The 19,731-nt window shown below is 34.5% G+C and overlaps 1 protein-coding gene across 1 annotated transcript; it reads left to right on the top strand.

Annotated features, from left to right (window-relative positions):
* Positions 1-9,830: 9,830 nt before the first annotated feature.
* Positions 9,831-19,197, top strand: LOC129924051 (uncharacterized). The gene is made up of 4 exons (XM_056017709.1): positions 9,831-10,254; positions 13,374-13,599; positions 13,989-14,045; positions 15,607-19,197. Exons 2-4 carry the CDS (start codon positions 13,533-13,535, stop codon positions 16,488-16,490), a joined length of 1,008 nt encoding a protein of 335 aa, XP_055873684.1. The 5' UTR covers positions 9,831-10,254; positions 13,374-13,532; the 3' UTR covers positions 16,491-19,197.
* Positions 19,198-19,731: the final 534 nt, after the last annotated feature.

Raw genomic sequence — 19,731 nt, 5'->3', positions numbered from 1 at the left:
CTTCGAACTTCAATTTTAAAGGACATTAGTTCGTCTACTTTCAGGCTAGAACATTGACTGTTTTTTAAGTCTATATAATTTCAGTTCGTCTTCCCTAGTTCTATTAGAGCGTAGAATTGGTTGCCTGAATCAGCCAGGAAAACTAACGACTTGCAGAATTTAAGTCATTGATTAACAGGCAGGACTTAGATTGACCAAGAGATACGTGTAGGACGTAATCATCTTCTTTTTTAAAGTAACGTCTATATTTTTTAAGATAAGATATAATTTCAGTTCGTCTTGTTTGGTTTAGTAGGCCGAGTCCATTTGCTGAATAACGAGGCTACAGTCGAGACTGTTTAAAGATCAGACAGACAATAAAAGAAAGGGGGGCGGTTTCGTGAATTTTGAATGCATTTGTTTATTCCTTTTATGTTTCTTGTCAATACTAGAGAGAGAATAATCTTCTCCCCCCCCCCCCCCATTTCTAGCTGAAACTAACCTCTAGTCACGGGCCACTGTTTAAATAATCAAACGAGAGATCTTAATAGAATTGTCAAAGTTGCGGTGACACCTAAGTCTCTCGACTTATCACAGGCCATTGCTTAAATGGTTAGGGTTTTTGTGGTGCCCCTAAATCTACTAAATACCAAGAACATGAAAAGTTTATAAGTAAATGTTTTCTAACATTATATATCAATAATTTATAGCTAGAAAAAAATATTACTTTTTAAGTAAACTTTCCGTATTCCTTTTGAAATTGTTCAATATTCCTATACCATAAATATACATACATTTATGAAAGTCTAACAAAAACGCCAACTTTCGGCGTTTATTTTTAAAAATTTATTTTAAGTACTCCCTACAGTAACATTATTCGTTATTAGGCCTATAGGCCTACTTGGCAGAGCGTCAATTATGTCTTCATTCAACGAGACGAGGGCAATCAACTTTGACAATAGTGGAGTAATCAATCCATGGGTATCTGAGTTCTTTTCTACGTTTAACCTCATCATTGTCGCAGAGCTAATTGGCTGCTTTGGAATTGTGGGTAATGTCATAAACATTTGGAACTTTGCGAAGCAAGGCCTGAAAGACAGCGTGAATGTAACCCTGGCCGCCCTGGCGTTGAGCGACATCGGGGCGCTGGTCACCCAAATGTTCACCAATGTCATGTTCAGCCCGTTTTGGAAGAGGGTGGACCTACCTTTTGCCTCCTCCTCCACTCTTGCCATGATATTCTACTACCCTCACTGCTACTTTATTCGCGTCAGCGGCCTCATTACGGTCTTCGCCTCCTTCGAGCGATGTCTTTGCGTGGTCCTGCCGCTGCGCGTAAAGCGAATCATAACCCGAAATGTCGCCTTGGTAACAAGTTTCGCGCTCTTTGTAATTTTACAATCCTACTTCTTTCCCATTTACTGCGTCAGCTATCTGGCCTTGACATTCGTCCCACAAAAAAACAGGACCATGATCTATCTCTTTTATAAGAATAACGCGGACTACGTGCTGAAAATTTCCTATTTCGTGGCAGACATGGCTACGCCTTACATCACGTTCACCCTACTAACAGTGTTTACGTCTGTCATCATTATCAAGTTAAAGACCAACTCTCATTGGAGAAGGACTGCTACGGGGAAAACTTTGAACATTATTCAAAAGAAAAACTTCATCTCTAAAAAGGAGCGAAAGCTGGTGGTCATGCTCACCACTGTATCCGTCATCTTTATCATCTGTCTGATGCCTAACTGCGCTCTGATGACGGCCATAGGCGTTGTGCGTGAGCTGAAAGTGGATGGGCCGTACTACGATCTGACTATGCTGATTTACGACTTCACGTCCATCCTGGAAACCATCAACTGCAGTTTCACCATAATTATCTACTATACAATGAGCACAAAGTACCGAGAGATAATTCATGCTCACTTTAGATATCCCTCTGTATAAAGCTGCTTAACGTATTTGTCATTTGTGTAGTAAATTGTATTACAAACGTGGATTTCAACATTTAATTAAATTAGAACGAAATCTTGAAAATACTTTTTTTTTTAAGCGGCCCCCATTAAGAGGAAAAGCCGTTATTAGGTTTGTGAAATATGTCCGTCTGTCCCTCTGTCACACTCAGATGTCGAAAACTAGAAGATAAATGAAAAATATAATTTCACCATGTGATGCGGCTTGAAAAGTTTAGTTGCGACGGCTACTTTTGGTTTTCCAAAAGCAAACCGCTTTGTTTATACAATTAATTATGGAAGCGATTTTGTCATAAAAATACACCAATTCTAAAACAATTACGTAAATGTAAGGGAGACAATGTTACAATATGCTAACAAAGAAAGAGAATTTTTCTGTGTATTTTCAGTATCACTAAGTCAAATATATTTATAAAATGTAGGCCTATTAGAAATGTTCACAACAAATATAAATAATAGTTAAATGTGTATTTTTCTTGTCAACTAGCTGCTAAAATTAAAATAAAACATTTATGCTTGTTTATAAAGGCTAAGAATGCACTTTGTATGTAAATATTACGCACATTTTTTTAAATGGACTTTTTATGCAGCGACTTTCGTACAGTAGCGTGACAAGCATCAGTACAACATAGTGCTATCAGTTCCCACAAATTTTTTTAGTAAATCAGATTTTATTTATTTTTTGATTAATGCCCCCATCAGAATTATAGAGTCTTATTTTTGTGCGTTTTGTCGGTCGGTCTGTCCGTCTCGGTTAAATAAAATAACAACAGTTCTATAAGCTATTGAAAATCTGATTTATCCTTTAATGTTCCTCCCGTAACATCTCAATAGTTTTAAGTATCTATAATTGATTGTTCCGGATTTTTTTGTGCAATACTAATCAACACCAACGAATGTTTGTTTGCTCTTCTAACTTATAATACATTTAATTTCCATGCTTAAACGTTGCAAAAACACATTATCAATAATATACTGTTCCGTTTTTTATGTAAATAGCATATTAATGCTAAATCAAAATCTCTATACTGACTGTAAAATTCACTGTAAAAATGTTCCGGATATTGTTTTATAAAAAATGAATTATGTCAAATGATTGTTTGAAATCACAGAATTGACTAACATTACACTTATATTCTTTGACAATACGTTACTACAGTTTAATTATCGATATCAAATTGTACTGTATTTTCATCTTTAAACAAATTTCAAAAATACCGACAATAGGTTGTTCAGGATTTCTAAAAAAAAGAAAGTAATTTACTGGAAACGATGATTGAAAATCACCTTTTAGACTTATTTTACATTTAATTTTCTTGCTGAAACATAACAAATCGTCGCGAAAAAAAGTCAGAATTTTATATGAAAAATCTACTAACGCCAAATAATTGTTTGAAATCCTTTTTCTAATTAATAAAACAAATAATATTCGCATTTATGAAAGAATGTTGTTCCAGATTTTTATGAAAAATATGGCTGCTAGGTCGTGCGGTTTGCACGCTGGACTGTCGTTCAGATTTATCGATGGTCCCGGGTTCAAACCCTGCCCGCTCCCATCCCCCGTCGTCCTGCGGGAGGTTTGGACTAGGAAGTAATTATCTTCAACTCTGAAGGAACATCCGAAACATGTAAAACATTTTCCAAGTCCAAGTCCGTCAATCGGAGATAGAATGCACAAAAAAATGCGATTTTAATCCTCTTAAACAAATTCTATTAGAACTCAGTGCACCAATGTCTTTAAATATATTGTGTTAATAAAGACATTTTTTTGGTACTAGCCCATTGTGACGCAATGGAATTTTTTTTCCTTTGACGTCATATGAATGAATTATTTAAATGTAATGCTAAAAAACTCGGTGCACCAACGTCTATGAACCCTTGAAAAATTGCTTGTATTGATGAAGGCATTTCTTAGTCTAACTAGGCCTTGTGGCGTAGTGGATTTTTTCCCTTTGTTCATAGACATTGGTGTACTCAGTTAGTTCTTTTAGCATTTCATTTTAATATATATATATGCGGCTCCCCATTCCCATATTTTATATATTGATTTAATGTTGCAGTAGCTCCTGTCACCTTTATGTATAAGGTCTTCTTACAACTTAGATAAATACGCTTGCTAACTTTGCATAATGTCTTTTAATTCACATGTTATACTGCATTGTACATTTACATTTCATTTTTGTACACTTTCCATTGAGGAATTACTAGATTTAGCAATTTCTGAAACGAATTTTGCGAATATAGATTTTAAATTTTTACATTACAACATTTCACCACTAGCTTACTAGTTGTTATACTTGTGAATGCTGTCAAATAACAGTCGGTCAGCATATTGACCTGTTCTTACCTGTTTACTAAAAAACATTGTTCACAGGTGTACGTGGACCCAAATAATGTGAACGTTAATCAGCTAGGTCAGGGGTGGGCAAATTACGGACCGCGGGCCACATGCTGCCCGCCGAAGTGTTTTATGCGGCCCGCCGACGCCAAAAGAAATCAGACGTTCCCACACATTACACATATAAAATTGCAAATATATTTAAATAAATAATGTAAATATCTATAGATCTAGAAACATTGAAACTTTTGATTCTTATCACTATCATGAAGAGGCTAAAGAAACATTGTCTTTGAACGTCACTCTAAAAAGTTTAAAGTAAACGAAGATTATTTAAAATGGCAATATTTCAAAACATTCAGTCAAAGACAAACACAAGCCAGTATTTATTCAATTCTATCAAAAACTGTTGAAAGTGTTGGGTCGGCTTGTACAAGATGGTAAGTGTAACAACTAACGAAGCTCGTGTTTTGACTAAAAAAAAAACAGGCTTTTTAATAAAATAAGCATTGGATATCAAATATATTGTTGGGATTGATTTCTCAATGATAATATTATTGGCACAGGGCCAGCCTTAGGCATAGACAAACTGCTTAGGGTACCCAATTGGTGAGGGCCTTGCATGTACCAGTGTTTTATTATTTTAGAGAAGAAATAGCGAAACTTATCATCAATGTTATTGTTGAAGTACAATATGTTTTTAATAAATTCAATAATTTTAATGTTGTCGCTGTTTTTTTTTTTAATTTTATTTGAGGCCAACTAATTCACTTTGCCAAGGGCCTCCAATTATCTACCGCCTTGACTGGCAATTCCGAGATGTACTTGAAGATTTTGGGAGTAAAAATAAATTATGCAGCCCACCAGTCCCCAAATTTTTTTTAATGCGGCCCTCGGTAGAAAAAGGTTGCCCACCCCTGAGCTAGGTTATTTTAAATTGTGGAAATACAGCTTCTGGCACCCATTAAACTCCCGGAGGTTCTCTTAATACTCTTTCAGGTCAAAATTTACTTGGAAGTAGGTATGTCCGCTGGAGCTGAATCAGCTTCTACACTAAATGGTGAACTGAGGGTATTGAAAACTGATTCCAAGTTCTTGACGTCTTAAAGTTTGCTTTCAAATTCCACAATCGAAAAATCCAAATAAGTCTTGTACTTTTTAACCATTTCAGCAAAGGAAAATTACAAAATGAGTTTTCGATTGCTTGCCTTTTTTAGAAAAGGGAAAGTTATGTATGAAAAGATTTAAAATGCACATACATTTCATAGCAAATCACCCATTGTTATAGTAGCTATGTGAAACATAAAGTCTGTTTTCTACTCTTCATTAGAAATATATTAGTAACAAAGTCACAGTCTATGTATATTATAGTCTCAAAGTCACAGTCTATGTCCCACAAGGGACATAACGATTTCTTCTTTGTGATTTCGTAATCTACTCAATACCTTGCCCATTCTAAGCCAACGGATACTACTGAGGTACCGAACATTGAAATGTTTTGTTTCCCAAACGTAATATACTTCTTGGTTACCCCCCCCCCCCCCAGTAGTGCTACGATTTGAGCTTATAGTAGGGACATTGCTCGTTAAATTGATTAAAAACCGTTTTTTCTTAGTCAAAGCACGGGCTTCTGATAAGTTGCTACCGGGCCATTGCCATCTTGTTTCAAACCAACCCAACACATTTCTTCAGAGCATTGAATAAATACTGGCCCGAGTTTGTGTCTTTGACTGAATGTTTTGAAATATTGCCAAAAATAATAATCTTCATTTACTTTAAACTTTTTAAAATGACGTGTAGAGACAATGTTTCTTTGGCCTCTTCATCATAAGTGATAAGAAACAGAAATTTAAATAATTTATTTAGATATTTAAATGTATTTAAAAATATATTTGCATTTTTTATATTTATAATCTGTGAGCACACCTAATTTCTGTAGGTTCCGCGGGCCGCATAAAGCACTCCGGCGGGATGAAAGTGTCGTAATTTGCCCATCCCTGTGTTATGGTATGGTTCGAGATTTTCTGAGTTACTCTGGAGATCAGGGCTTGGTTCTCCTTACTAAACTAGGTTTAAGTACCCCTAAAAAATGGAGCTAGTGCTTAATATACAAATTTACAAAGTCACGAATATTACCAGACATTATAAAGTACGAAATTTCGGCTTTTTAAATTTTTTACAAAGCTGTCTGTCTGTCTGTCTGGAACAGATTTGAACACGTTATTTCTCCCACTTTTTTTTCGAAATATTGTTCATTGTTACTAACAAAACAATAATTTTTTTTTTTTTAAATTAGCCATTTAGTTTATCAAATAGTGTTAACCTGTTTATTTTATTTGATAACGAAAATAAAACTTGCAGTATTGAGATAGCCTATATGACTGTAAATGTGCAGTTCTTTCCTTTTTAAACGTTTCTTTTTTTACTTTCCCTTTTTTCAAATCTAATTTAGCTAAAACTTCATCACGTTTTCCGCTCCACTTCGTCTTTATATCCTTTTCTTTCCAAATGAAACATTTTATATTATTTCTTTTTAAAATCAAAATCTCCCTTGGCTATGCTCTTGGAATTTGGGGATTTTCGTTTGCATTTTTTTTTTTGTTTTATAGGTCTATATGAGGGGGGTTTAATCGCAAACCCCATGGAAAGTGATTTTTAACTTAACCCCTCCCCCTTTGCGCTGAGGCAAGTGATGACGTGTAATATTAAAATCTCACTTAAAATAAACAAAATCAAAGCTATTATAAAAATCAGTTATAAAATTCCACCCCCACCCTCTGCTGGGGGGGGGGGATTTCATTTCGGGGAAGGGGTGAACCCCAAGAACCCCAATCCCTTGGCTGGCTATATATATATATATACTAGATCATGGGCGTAGCCAGGGGGGGGGTTCTTGGGGTTCAACCCCCCCCCCCCGAAATGAAATCAGAATTAAGTGACTGATTTTTGCTTTCATTTGTTTATTTTAGGTGAGATTTTAATACTAAATCATCAGTTTCCACAGCACAGCCGAGGCAGTTTTGAGTTAAAACACCTACAAGGGGGTTTTGAGATTTAAAAAAACACCTATCAGGGGGTTTTGAGATACAAATCCCTCTACCAGGGGGCTTTGAGTTTAAAACCCCCTACAGGGGGTTTTGAATTTTAAACCCCCTACCAGAGGTTTTTGCAGTTAAATTCCCTCTTCTATAAAACAAAACAAAAAAAATGCAAACAACAATCCCCAAATTCCAACAGCACAGTTGAGGAAGATTTTGATTTTAAAACCCCCTCCTAAATTTACGATAAACCCCATCTTCAATATAAAAAAAGCAAATTACACACTCAAAATTCTATGAGCGTAGCCAAAGGGGTTTTGAGTTTAAACCCCCCTCCCCTCCAGTGAGGGTTTGAAGCTAAAAAGTACCTCTTCAATATAAAAAAAAGCAAATTACACACTCAAAAATCTATGAGCGTAGCCAAAGGGGTTTTGAGTTTAAATCACCCTTCTCCAGATGGCTTTTTCTTTAAAGTTTAAAACCCCTCCAGATGGTTTTGAGTTTAAAATTCCCCTACAGAGCGTTTAGAGTTGAAAACCTCTCTCTTCAATATTATTTTAAAGAAAACTACAGTCACCAAATTCTATGATCGTAGCTAAATGGGGTTTTGAATTAAAAACAAAACAAAAAAAAAACTCCAGAGATTTCTTAGTTTAAAACCCCTCAACAGATGATTTGACGAAAAAACTTTCCTTTTCGATATAAAATCTAAAGCGAAATACAGGCATGTAATTCCAATAGCTTAGTCAAGAAAGGTTACAAATTTCTACCAGTGGCTTGGGCTCCATTAATTAAGTGTGAATAGTCTTCTGCCGAAATTGAAAAACACTAAATGTGGCTCAACAAAGATGGCAAAGACAGATTTTAGGAGTCAGTCATAGAGATCGGGTCTTAATCAAAGAAAAATTATGCCGAACTGGGAGTGGAATCCTTAGTAAGGTTGTGACAGAGCGTCGCATGAGGTTTTGCGGGACATGTTTTCCGACAATATGAATTACGCAAAATAAGAGTTGCGGAAACAGCTTGCCGGAAAATGCGCCGAACGGCGCGAGAGGGTCAAAGTCAGTAAGAATAGCACATTAGGTTTTTGAAATAAAACTTTTTAATAGCAAGATAATGCACTGTAGATACCTCAGAATATGCATTTTGTTGGCTTTCAATACCAGAAATAGTGCTCGGCGGCGGGGCTTCGCCCCGCGCTGGGGGAGCGCTGCGAACTCCCCCAGACCCCCTTGCTAGCAAGGGCGGGGAGTCTACAATAAACAATAAACGTCTTCCGAAAGGGTCAGAATGTAATAAAGATTAATTATGTACACACACACACGCATATATGTATATATATATATATATAATTTTTTTTCGCGGGGGGGGTCGGGGGGGGGGGGGGAATCCCCCCCAAAACCCTCCCCGAAAAATAATCCTGGCTACGCCCATGATATATATATATATATATATATATATATATATATATATATATATATATATATATATATATATATATGGGGGGGAGAGAGTCAGGGGGGAATCCCCCCCCCAAAACCCTCCCCGAAAAAAAATCCTGGCTACGCCCATGTACTAGGTCTATTATGATCTGCTGATCATTGGATGGCTGCCTGGTCGTGCGGTTTGCGCGCTGGATTGTCGTTTGGATTTATCGATGGCCAGGGTTCAAACCCTGCCCGCTCCCATCCCCCGTCGTCCTGCGGGAGGTTTTGACTAGGAAGTAAACTACCTTCAACTCTGAAGGAACATCCGAAATATGTAAAACAAACAACATTATCAGATAAGAATTTATTTCTGTTTTAGGGTTTAGTTACAATATATATAGGTCTGTGATCTAGATATCACTAGTTCTTATAATAGTACCGGGATTTTCCAATTTTTCAATCACTATCGCCCACTATCGGCTATAGAACTATAGAGTCTAGGTTATGTATGTAAGTAAATGAGGTTAAAAAAGTGAACACGTTTTGAAGATTTTCATCTAGACTAGCTAGATCTAGTGTTTGCTTGTTAAGTTTTAGTTTTAGATCTATCTAGATCTAGACTACATGTTTGATGTTTCGGATGTTCCTTCAGAATTGTATTAAAACTAATAATTAGAGTCTAGATTATAATAAATAATAATATTATTAATAATTAATAATATTACCTTAAGGCTTATTATTAAATATAGAATATAGAGTCTACTTATTAATTATGACTTATAAGAGTTATAATATAATTATACTTCCTATAATTATATAATCCTAGTCTAAACCTCCCGCAGGACGACGGGGGATGGGAGCGGGTAGGGTTTGAACCCTGGACCATTTTTTTACTATTTTAAACTTTACCCTAATTCTAATCTAATCTCTTCTAATCTAGATTATATAAAATCTAGATTTATTACTTTATGATTATGATCTTATGATTATATTGAAATTGATAATAGTATTAATTAGTAGATCTAGATCATTAGTGTAGATCTCCATAAATTTATTAGTTTCTAGATCAGTTGACAGTTCGCATCCTGGCCTATTATACTTTTCTCAGATTTTCCTGTCAACAGCTGTTCTTGGCAGAATGATTATATATATTTGAAGTTCTTCAAAATCCTTACTACAGCTGGGAAAAAAGTTGCACTGGATCACTAGATAGATCCACAAGGAGATCGAGAATAAAGTAGGAAGGGTCCCGGATTGCAAGACGCTATACACAACAGTAGTAGAAATAAGGATGAAAATGCAATGATGCCTTGCCCAACCTGTGACCGCAGCTGTGTATCAAGGATTGGCCTAGCTCTTTAGTCACACAAGAAGTTGCTAAGGGAAAAGATTGTCTCTCGAGACATAAAATGCCATAACCCACAGATAAATACATTAGCCATCAAGGGCAGACTGGCTGTATTGGCATTTGGCCCACCGGAAGGGTCGCATGAATGCCAGTAAATTGCTTTATGATTTATAATATTCTTTTTAAAAGCAACACTTTGAGTGTCGCGATTTAAAAAAAATAAATTTTTTTTACACTTTATAGTCTAATACTAATCTAAAGCATTGTCGTAAATACCTTTCGTCCCTATATAGTGCTTCTAGTAGACGCCAATTCCCTATACATACTAAACGATAAACAAGAAATATTAGGCCTTTATTTCTTATAGAGGTAGAAGTCAGGGTTAATATATTCAAATGAATCTATAAAGGGACCAACAAAAATGTTTCTAATCCTAGTGATGACTGATGACATGTCCAGTCAAATACAAATTCTTATTGGTTTGGTGGAGTTGTGGCATAATCTCGAGTTGGCCCCACTACCAAGTCCTTCGTAAATCATAATTATTATCTTGAACAGTGTAGAAATGTGTTAATTGGAATAAAAAGCAAAAGAATCGAAACAAGAAGGAGCAGAAAATAAGATAAAAAGCAACTATTGCTGGAATTCTGTGCAAAAAAAAAATTTAGTAAAATTATTAATGTTTTCTCGCAAGCACTAGAAATTCGCCAACATTATGATATCATTTATGAATGATCAGGCTCAACACCATAATTGACAAAGATATAAACTATGAAACAATCTTGACAGAATATGTTTTACTGAACATAAGGATATTAAATTACCATCAAACTAATGAACATGTTCTCTTGTGTGTGTAGTCGAGACCAATCGTTATACAGCTATACCATGCAGACAGTCAAACTAAGTTTCCAAATTATTGAGAAAGCAGTATACGTGTGAATAAAGTTAAGTTCCTCTTTCAAACCTTGCCATGATGTTTGAGATAATCTTTTTCTTAGACAATGGTTAACGAGCAGGGTGTCATGTAGCCAGCACACTGACTAAAAACCTTTACTTTCCCCAACTAAAGTCAGGTACCCGTTAGAGTTGGGTTGAATCAGGGGCGACTTAAAAATCTCGAAATTCAAAATCAAAGTCTTCACCGAGATTCGAATCCAGGACCTTAGGTTTAGAAGCGCTCAAGCACTCAGCAACCGGACCCCCATGACCTTGATAGTATGTGGCATCCAATTTGTGGGCCAGATTGTATAGAAATGCACAGGTCGATTCTGACACCCAGTCCGCCCCTGTTACCATGACAAATACTACATTCCTCATTAATATTCAGATTCGAAGACAACCTTATTATTATTATATATATATTATATTATAATAATAATATATTAGTAATATCATGTATAATAGTATTATAATCAAGAGTGACGCCTGTCCATTCTCTTATGTTTCCAGACAGATTTTTCGAAAAATCCTCTCTTTGTGCTCCCTCCACTGTACCTTGATGGCTTGATTTAGACTGGGCAGGTTGTGGCAGCTTGCATACAAATATTATAAAATGACGACCCTTTTTTTTTTATTTAAAAACATAACAAAACATATATATTTATTTTTAGACTGCAAGTTGAACACAGTACAAAAGGGCTTTAGGATTTTTTTAAGATCATTTTTTTTTTCTTTAATAATCACACTGTTATATATATATATTATATCTGCCGTCATAAAGATCTTTTATTTCCAGTTTTAACTATTTTTTATTATAAAGTCATAAGTTCTTCCCCAGTGTTTCGGTAATTGGGCAAAATCCAGAAAATGCTAGTGTATTTCTGCATGAGGTGCATAAGAAACAGAACATGTAATATAAGGGCCTAATAATAGTGATTCGTTCTGTATGAGGCATCTGCCATGGTGTATAACCTACTATTATGGAAGAGTATTTGGATACTTGCACAATTTGAAGGATTCTCTTTCTATTATTTCTCTTTCTAGTAATAAAATAATTTCCTTTTTTTTTTGTTTAGCAATCAGTTTAATGAGATAAATTTTTATAACTGGAATGTTGAAAATGTCCAGATCTTCTGCCATGATCCTATGAAATTCACAAAACTCAACATAATGATTTTCAACAGTTGGTAGAATTTCAACCATTCTTACACAAAAAATATGAGAAGAATCAAGTTATCTTTAAAAATTTATGAATTCATAATATTTTTTTAGATGCCTCTCATGCAAATGGTATACATTATAAAGGTCCTTTTTAAAAGATGAACTGACATTAAATATTTTAATTAACAACAAAAATGAAATAATTTCATTTACTTTGCTAATATTGATAGCTACAATAATCAAACTAATAATTTTAAAAAAGTAACCTTGAAAGAATGATTTGTTCGCCTGCATGCAATGCACACATTGCACAATACGTAACGGTGTCCCTGGATTTGGATCTATAGAATATCAGACCAGCTCAACTTTCATGACTTCACAAAATTGAGGATCCTTTTGCCAGCCAAAGTCTGAGTGTTGAATTATAAAAAATACAAACTCATCAAAAATCTTGAGTCAATGAGCACTAAACCACTTTTATCTGGTCTAGATCTAGATGTATGTGACATGAAGCCTTTCAGAATCAACACTAACTTTGGGAAAAAGTGGCATTGAATAAATCCACATGGAGAGTGAGCATAAAAGAAGGGTCTGTAGTAGAAACAAGTGTGAAAGTACAACAGTGTCTGGTGATTACATATATGCCCAACCTGTGACCGCAGCTGTGTCTCAAGGATTGGCCTCTTTGTCACACAAGAAATTGCAAAAGGAAAAGATCATTTCTCTAGACATAAAATGGCTCGGAGAGATCTAGAGTATAGAAGATTCTATATATGTAGATCTGGGTATTAGATAACAATAACAGTACAAGTACTGTTATTAGTTACCATTGTAAACTAGATCGATTCTCCAATAAAGATCTATCTAGAATTCAAATTAGATATCTATTCTATTATAGTAAGGTCTATATAATATAATAAACATACTATATGTATACCCCCATATTGCCTATATATGTATAGATAGATCTAATGATTAAATTTAATCTTTTAAAAAAATAAAAAAAAATGTTTCCATATTTTAACCTTAAATTGTTGTATACATTTTTCAAATGTTCCTTCAGAGTTGAAGATAATCTACTTCCAAGTCCAAACTTTAAAAAAAAAAAATTATGTTTCCATATTTTAACCTTAAATTGTTGTATACATTTTTCAAATGTTCTTTCAGAGTTGAAGATAATCTACTTCCAAGTCCAAACTTCCCGTAGGATGACAGGGGATGGCAGTGGGCATGGTATGAACTCAGAAACATTGAGATGACAGAAAGGTAGTCCAACTTGAATATTGTACGACAAGGGACTCTATAGAGTCTAGGTTTTAACTTGTAATGGATCGAGAACTATCAGAAGCTCAACTTGTTGGTCAAGAATCTTTAAGGATTAACATCCAGCTTGGTAAGCATTTTACTAATTTTGACACATTGAATTAAAAACATAAAAATCTATTCTGATAAATACAAGTGAAGAAGATTTTTTTTTTAAATTTCATTTGCCTTATGGAACTTATTAATAACAAAATAGTTCTACTGGTGGTGTCTGTGAGTGCTTGCACAAGGAAGGGGGAAGCATATGCAAGAATTATTATTTTAACACTTAATTATTATAATTTTTAGTCGTATGTTAACTGTATGTGTTTTTGTTTATTTTCTGTACTGGTGTAAATCTTTTCACTGTTTATACATAGATTTCTCAATCAATATATTATCTTGTAAATTACGAGAACTCTATATACTTATTTGATTTAGAAAAATTATTCAGACTACTTTTTTTGTCTTTCTTACCAGATACACAGGAATTAGAGTCATCAGGTTTGGAGGAAGAGACAAGTGGTGTTAACGAAGGTATTATTTCATTCTAACATATAACATTACAGGCATTATTCAAATGATAATTTTTTAACATTCTTCTTCCCTAGTGCAATTAGAGCATGGAATGGGCTGCCAGAGTCAGTCAGGAAAATCAATGACTTAGCAGAGCTTAAGTCACTGATTAAATTTCATGACTAGCTTGACCTAGGGACATGAGTAGCTTAATCATCTTCTTTTTTGGTAGTAATGTTTGTATTTTATAAGATAGGATAAGAAGGGCTTTTTGTTTTAGCAGAACTTATTGGAAATCTGGATCCCCGCTCCCTTCATGTTATAAGGGTAATAAGATTGTTTTAAGTAAAAAGGAATGTGGTTGCAAGCACCTGAAATTCTATTGTGTATTCCTTGAAATGGGAATGTGTGATTTTGATGAAGCAGGCAACCTCTGTATAAAAGAATGTAAAGATATGATGTCCCCCTTGTGTGTCAGGAGTTTTTTTAGTAGGACTCATAGTATAGAGGAATTTAAAATTGTGCATTGCATTCATTATATGTGAACAGAAATTTGGGAACATACAAGTTTGTATTTAGCCACAAGTGTATATTTATGTAGGTGAGTGAGAAGTGTAAAGTGTTGAACTATTGTTATTCCTAACATTTTTGTTTTCTCAATTTGAATCTGAAGTTGTTATATTATCTTTGATCACTAAGAATAAAAAAAGATATAAAGGACAGGTACCTAGATGTACTAAAATTCTGTGGGAAATAATGGTTGAGAGGTTAAGTACTCTTGAACTTGGCTTGTCTTGGCTACCTATGAAGGGGGCTCGAGGTTCAACACCTGACTTGAGCAGAGTTGTGTTTACTGAGCGCATAAAGGCAGCATGAAAACTTTCTCCCAGATACCCTCCTCCCCCCACTGGTCCACAAATGAGATAGGACCATAGCACTCTGAGCATGCTCTAAGCATGAAAGTAGCACTATTAAAAAGCTATCATTTATTTTATTTTTTATTTATTTATTCATCTTTCTGGAAGCCTGTTTATTCTTTCAATTAGAACAATGTCAAACTTTGTCCCATCTTTAGGCCATTCACCTCAATATTTCTCAGAGAACGCCTTTTTTTATTTTGAATGGAGATGTGAAAGTGGGAGAGGGTTGGTCTGAATTTTAATACCTTTTACAAACACATTAATAATGAAGTAGTTATAGCATAGAGGCATGGTGGCTGAGCAGTAAAGTGCTTGGCTTCTGAACTGGGAATCCTGCGTTCGAATCCTGGTCACATGACACCCTTGTTAACTGTAGGCCACAGAAACAGATGACCTTTACATCACCTGCCCTATAGGCCACAAGGTCAGAAAGGGGAACTTTACTTTACTTAGTTATTGCATAAAGAATTGTAGAAATTCTTTCCATTATGCATATACATATGTTTTGAAATAAAAGATAGCTAAGTGATTTAACTCAAATTAATATAAGCTAGGAATAAAAATATTTCCCCATTTTCTATTTTTATTTCAAATCTGTATTAAGCGTTATAAGAATATGATATGTTTTATAGGCTAATATTATCTTCAATTTTTTTTTTAAGGTGAATACGAGACAGACCCAAATCGAGCCTGGACTAAATGTTTGAAAAATCCTGGCCATAAAAATTTCATACCTTTCAAACATTTTTCTGTCACAGATCTACCTCAACAATATCAGCATCCAGATATTTTTAATTTAATCAAATACTTAGGTAATCTTGTAGTAAAAGTTAATGTAGCAGTAACAAGTACATCTCGACCGAAGTACAAGGAAAACAAACAGTATCCTTGTTATACTAACAAAGGTTTGAGAATGGAAAGGTATGGAAGTGGCAGAGTCTGGGATGTTCAGAAATTTGGTGAAGGTGATAACAGATTTTGCCAGTGCAAAAAATGTCAAAGATCAAGTTCACCCTTCAAATGCTGGGGGGAAGTAAACATCGTCACAGCGACCCATGTAGTGTTTGACAATCTGGAGGGCCAGTTTGCTGAATGTTGGTGGAACTACAGCCACAAAGACAGCAAATATACATGTTTAGAAGGTATTGGTGTTGTCAACAGTAACATTGATACAGATCTTTGCTATTTTAGATGTGTGACCCATGACGTTCAACTAGTAGACCGGCTGAAAATTGGAATTGACAAGTATAATGAGCAATGTGAGGTGGTCTATCAAAATTTTACTAAAAATCTGGGCACTAATGCAAAGTTGGTAGCCATTGTCTCTCACCCACATGGCAATTACAGGCACGTTTCAGTTGGTGAGTGCAACCAGGTCAGCAAAACACCCAGTGGAGAGACCTGGTACAGCTACAACACTTGCACATGTCCGGGTAGCAGTGGTGCACCAGTATACCATTTGGGCAAAGAGAAAGTAAGATGGTCTAATCATCCCCATAGTGGAACAGACATGCCTGTCAATTACAGCGGTGTGTGCTGGAACTAATGTTCAGTTGCCTACTACGACTAGAGATTTTAACACAATTATTCCAGTTGTACATATTGTTCATGAGGTGCAGTGGTAAATCACTTGGCTTCCAAACCATTGGTTCCAGGTTCAAATCCTGGTGAAGATTCTGAGTCCATCCAGCTCTAATGGGTACCTGAACATTAGTTTGGGAAAAGGAGGTTGGTCATTGTGCTCGCCACATGAGACTCTTGCTAACCGTGAGCCACAGAAACAGATGACCTTTACATCATCTGCCCCATAGATTGCAAGGTCTGAAAGGGGAACTTTACGTTTTTTTTACATATTGTTCACTAAGAAAAAAAAATTGATATAAGGAAAGAGGAGTGGCCAAACCAGTCATCATCAGGAAACACATGCAGAGCTGTCAACAAACTTGACAGTATTAACTTTCTCCCCCGCAAAGAGCAATCAACAATCTTCCAACTAAGAACAGGACACACACCTCTGTTAACAAAATAAATCCCACACACCTACCCTTTTGTAGTCACTGCGCCCACCCTTATGAAACTGTAAACCAAATCCTCTTTGAATGCCCCTTCCTAATCCACCTTAGGCAGAGCCTCCTATGATTTCAGCCCAAAATAACCAACACCCTGTACAACAGTTCTAAACAACTAAAGAGAATGGCACTCTATTTTTCCATGGCAAAGTTCTATTTTACCTTGGCAAAGTCTGCAAAAGAGCTTAAAACTCAGCAGCAAAAGCTGGTTAGAAGAAGAAGCAAAAATTCCTTAATTTGTTGTAAAATATTACGTTTTTTGTAGAATCTTTTTGTTACATTGTTTTTTATTGTCATGTTATTATTAGAACTTAACAATTTATAATTTCATTCAATATAAAAGTTCTTATTCCTTGAGCTAGAATGCATTAGTATAAGTGATCTCTCTTTTCTAGGAGCAATTAGAGCGTGAAACTGGTTACCTGAATCAGCCAGGAAAACCAGTTACTTTAAGACTCTTGTTAACATAAATGATAGATTAGCACATGCTTATTCCTATGAGATACAAATTTTATATAAATTACAAACCTTTTTCAACAAAAAAAAAAGGACAGGTAAGTAAAGTACCCTTCTAAGAGGAAGACGATGTAAAGGTCATCTTTTCTGTGACCCACCATTATTTATGGTGCCAGTTGGCCATCACGACCCACAGTTTTACTTTTCCCCAACTAATGTCAGATACCCTGTATAGTTGGATGAACTCTGGTGCACCCTAAAAATACTGAAATTCACAAAACCATTTTCACCAGAATTACAAAAACATATGTTTATTTACTTTTAAAAAATATTCCTTTTTTTCAATAACTAGATCTCTGCACACAAAATATCCTTTTTCAGTAAAACCAAGAACCTCCACTTCAACATGTTCCTACCCACCAGACAAACCCAGCCTGACTTTCTTTCTTACCCATCATTCTTATTTTAAGACAAACTTTGACCTATATATATGTATTTGTTACAATAAACATTGATTGCCTTTTATAATTTTTTTACAAGGTTTTTAAAACATGCGCTTTGTTGGCTTAGTTAAAATATTATGTATGCTAATTAACAGAATTAACTGTCAAAATGCTTCCATTGTCTTCTAGCTATTTCTATAAACAAATTTGTCTTAATTTACTACCTTGTTGCATTTAAAAGTAACATTTTTCTACACACTTGTATTTTAAGCATGCTTCTACATATAAAATGTATGGTTTTTATTTTTCTTGATACCATTCGCTCACTAAAAAAAGGCCTAATATCTGCTAAATTAATTTTAATTTTTTTGTATTGATGCAGTCAAAACTCAAATGGTGAGTAATCATTTTACTTGTTGTATTTGATTTAAAGTTGCATGCCCATAAATGTCCGTAAACTATTGGTAAATGAAATAATTGTGGGTCTAACAGTGAATTAAAATCTTAACTTCTATTGTTTTTATTTTATGGGAAAAATTGCTTTGATATACAATAGTTTTTATAAATATGTATGGCATTGCTTAAAATGGCTTAGATGTATAAATGTCTTTATGTGTGATGTTGTGTTGAAAAGTAGATGCCATTAATACATGTTTTGACTTATATGTGTTTTAGATGATAATTAAATGTGTGTGCATGTAAGTTCTCAGTGAAAAAACAAATTGTTGTTTTTAGTGACTTTATAATAGTTGAGCATTGTAGTTAATCAGTAACTTCCAATATGTGCCTTGTATTGTACTGCTGATATCTGTGTGTAGCATAATGAAGGCTCATGGAACTTCCACAAACTCTATATTTTATTAACTTGTTTATATAATTGTTGCGAATCTGCTATACATGAGATTTTGTAGCATTTTTCTAAATTGCTTCATTATTGAATAATAAATTCTTGTATATAAATTTATAACTGTTTCAGGCAACTATAGGTAAATTTTATATTAGGCCTACTATATATATTGTAAATATTCTAATCATTTTTAGATCTAATAATAAATTATTTTTTTTTTGTGATTATATAGGTTTCCAGTGTAATTTGTTAATTCTTATTAATTAAGACACTATTTATTGTAAAAAAATATAATATTCAGATTTAAAGTTGAAATTTAGTTGTTGTGGCTTGTAGGGAAAAGATGGAAATAAAAATAAACTTCCTAAATTGGCAAAAGTAAAAAAAAACATTTGGGCAGCTAATAGAGAAAAACATTCATAAGCAAGCTTGAAAAGATTCTAGAAATAAAAAAAAAAATCACCCTTTGGGTCAGGATTTGGGATTTTACCATTACAAAAGAGATACAAGACACTGATAGCAAAGACACACAAAAAGTAAAAACTCTTTTGTCCCCCTGACAATCAAATCATTAAATATAATCAAACTGATAAACACTTTTCGCTTGTACATTATGAGTGAGTCTGGTGTGAATATATATTTTGGTTTTGTATAGTTACGTAATACCGTTATGTTTTGTTTGGTGTAATCAATGTATTGCACAAATTGCAAGACACGTTTCCTTACGGAAAAAAAAGACTATTATTATTATTTAAAAAAAAACGAATTTTTTTTTTTTTTGCATCGTCACGTGACACTATTTATTATTGATCACGATACTGAAATGAATTCCCGTCGATCGAATCACTAATGATTCTAAAGTCATGGGTGTTGGACATTCAATTCAAGAGTTTGTAGGCTCATTAGGTAGGCTTATACAAATTACAGAGAGATTATTGGGATATAGATCTAGCCTTAATTAAACTTATTGAC

Source organism: Biomphalaria glabrata, chromosome 18 (assembly GCF_947242115.1).
Source record: "Biomphalaria glabrata chromosome 18, xgBioGlab47.1, whole genome shotgun sequence".
Classification (NCBI taxonomy): domain Eukaryota; kingdom Metazoa; phylum Mollusca; class Gastropoda; family Planorbidae; genus Biomphalaria; species Biomphalaria glabrata.
Note: the sequence above shows the minus strand (reverse complement) of the source record. Positions and strands in the feature narration are given on the sequence as shown.

Coding starts and splice junctions, on each gene's coding strand:
- LOC129924051 (XM_056017709.1), top strand. CDS start 13,533: ATGGATCGAGAACTATCAGAAGCTCAACTTGTTGGTCAAGAATCTTTA. Junction 13,600..13,988: donor AAGGATTAACATCCAGCTTG/GTAAGCATTTTA, acceptor CTTTCTTACCAG/ATACACAGGAATTAGAGTCA. Junction 14,046..15,606: donor GACAAGTGGTGTTAACGAAG/GTATTATTTCAT, acceptor TTTTTTTTTAAG/GTGAATACGAGACAGACCCA.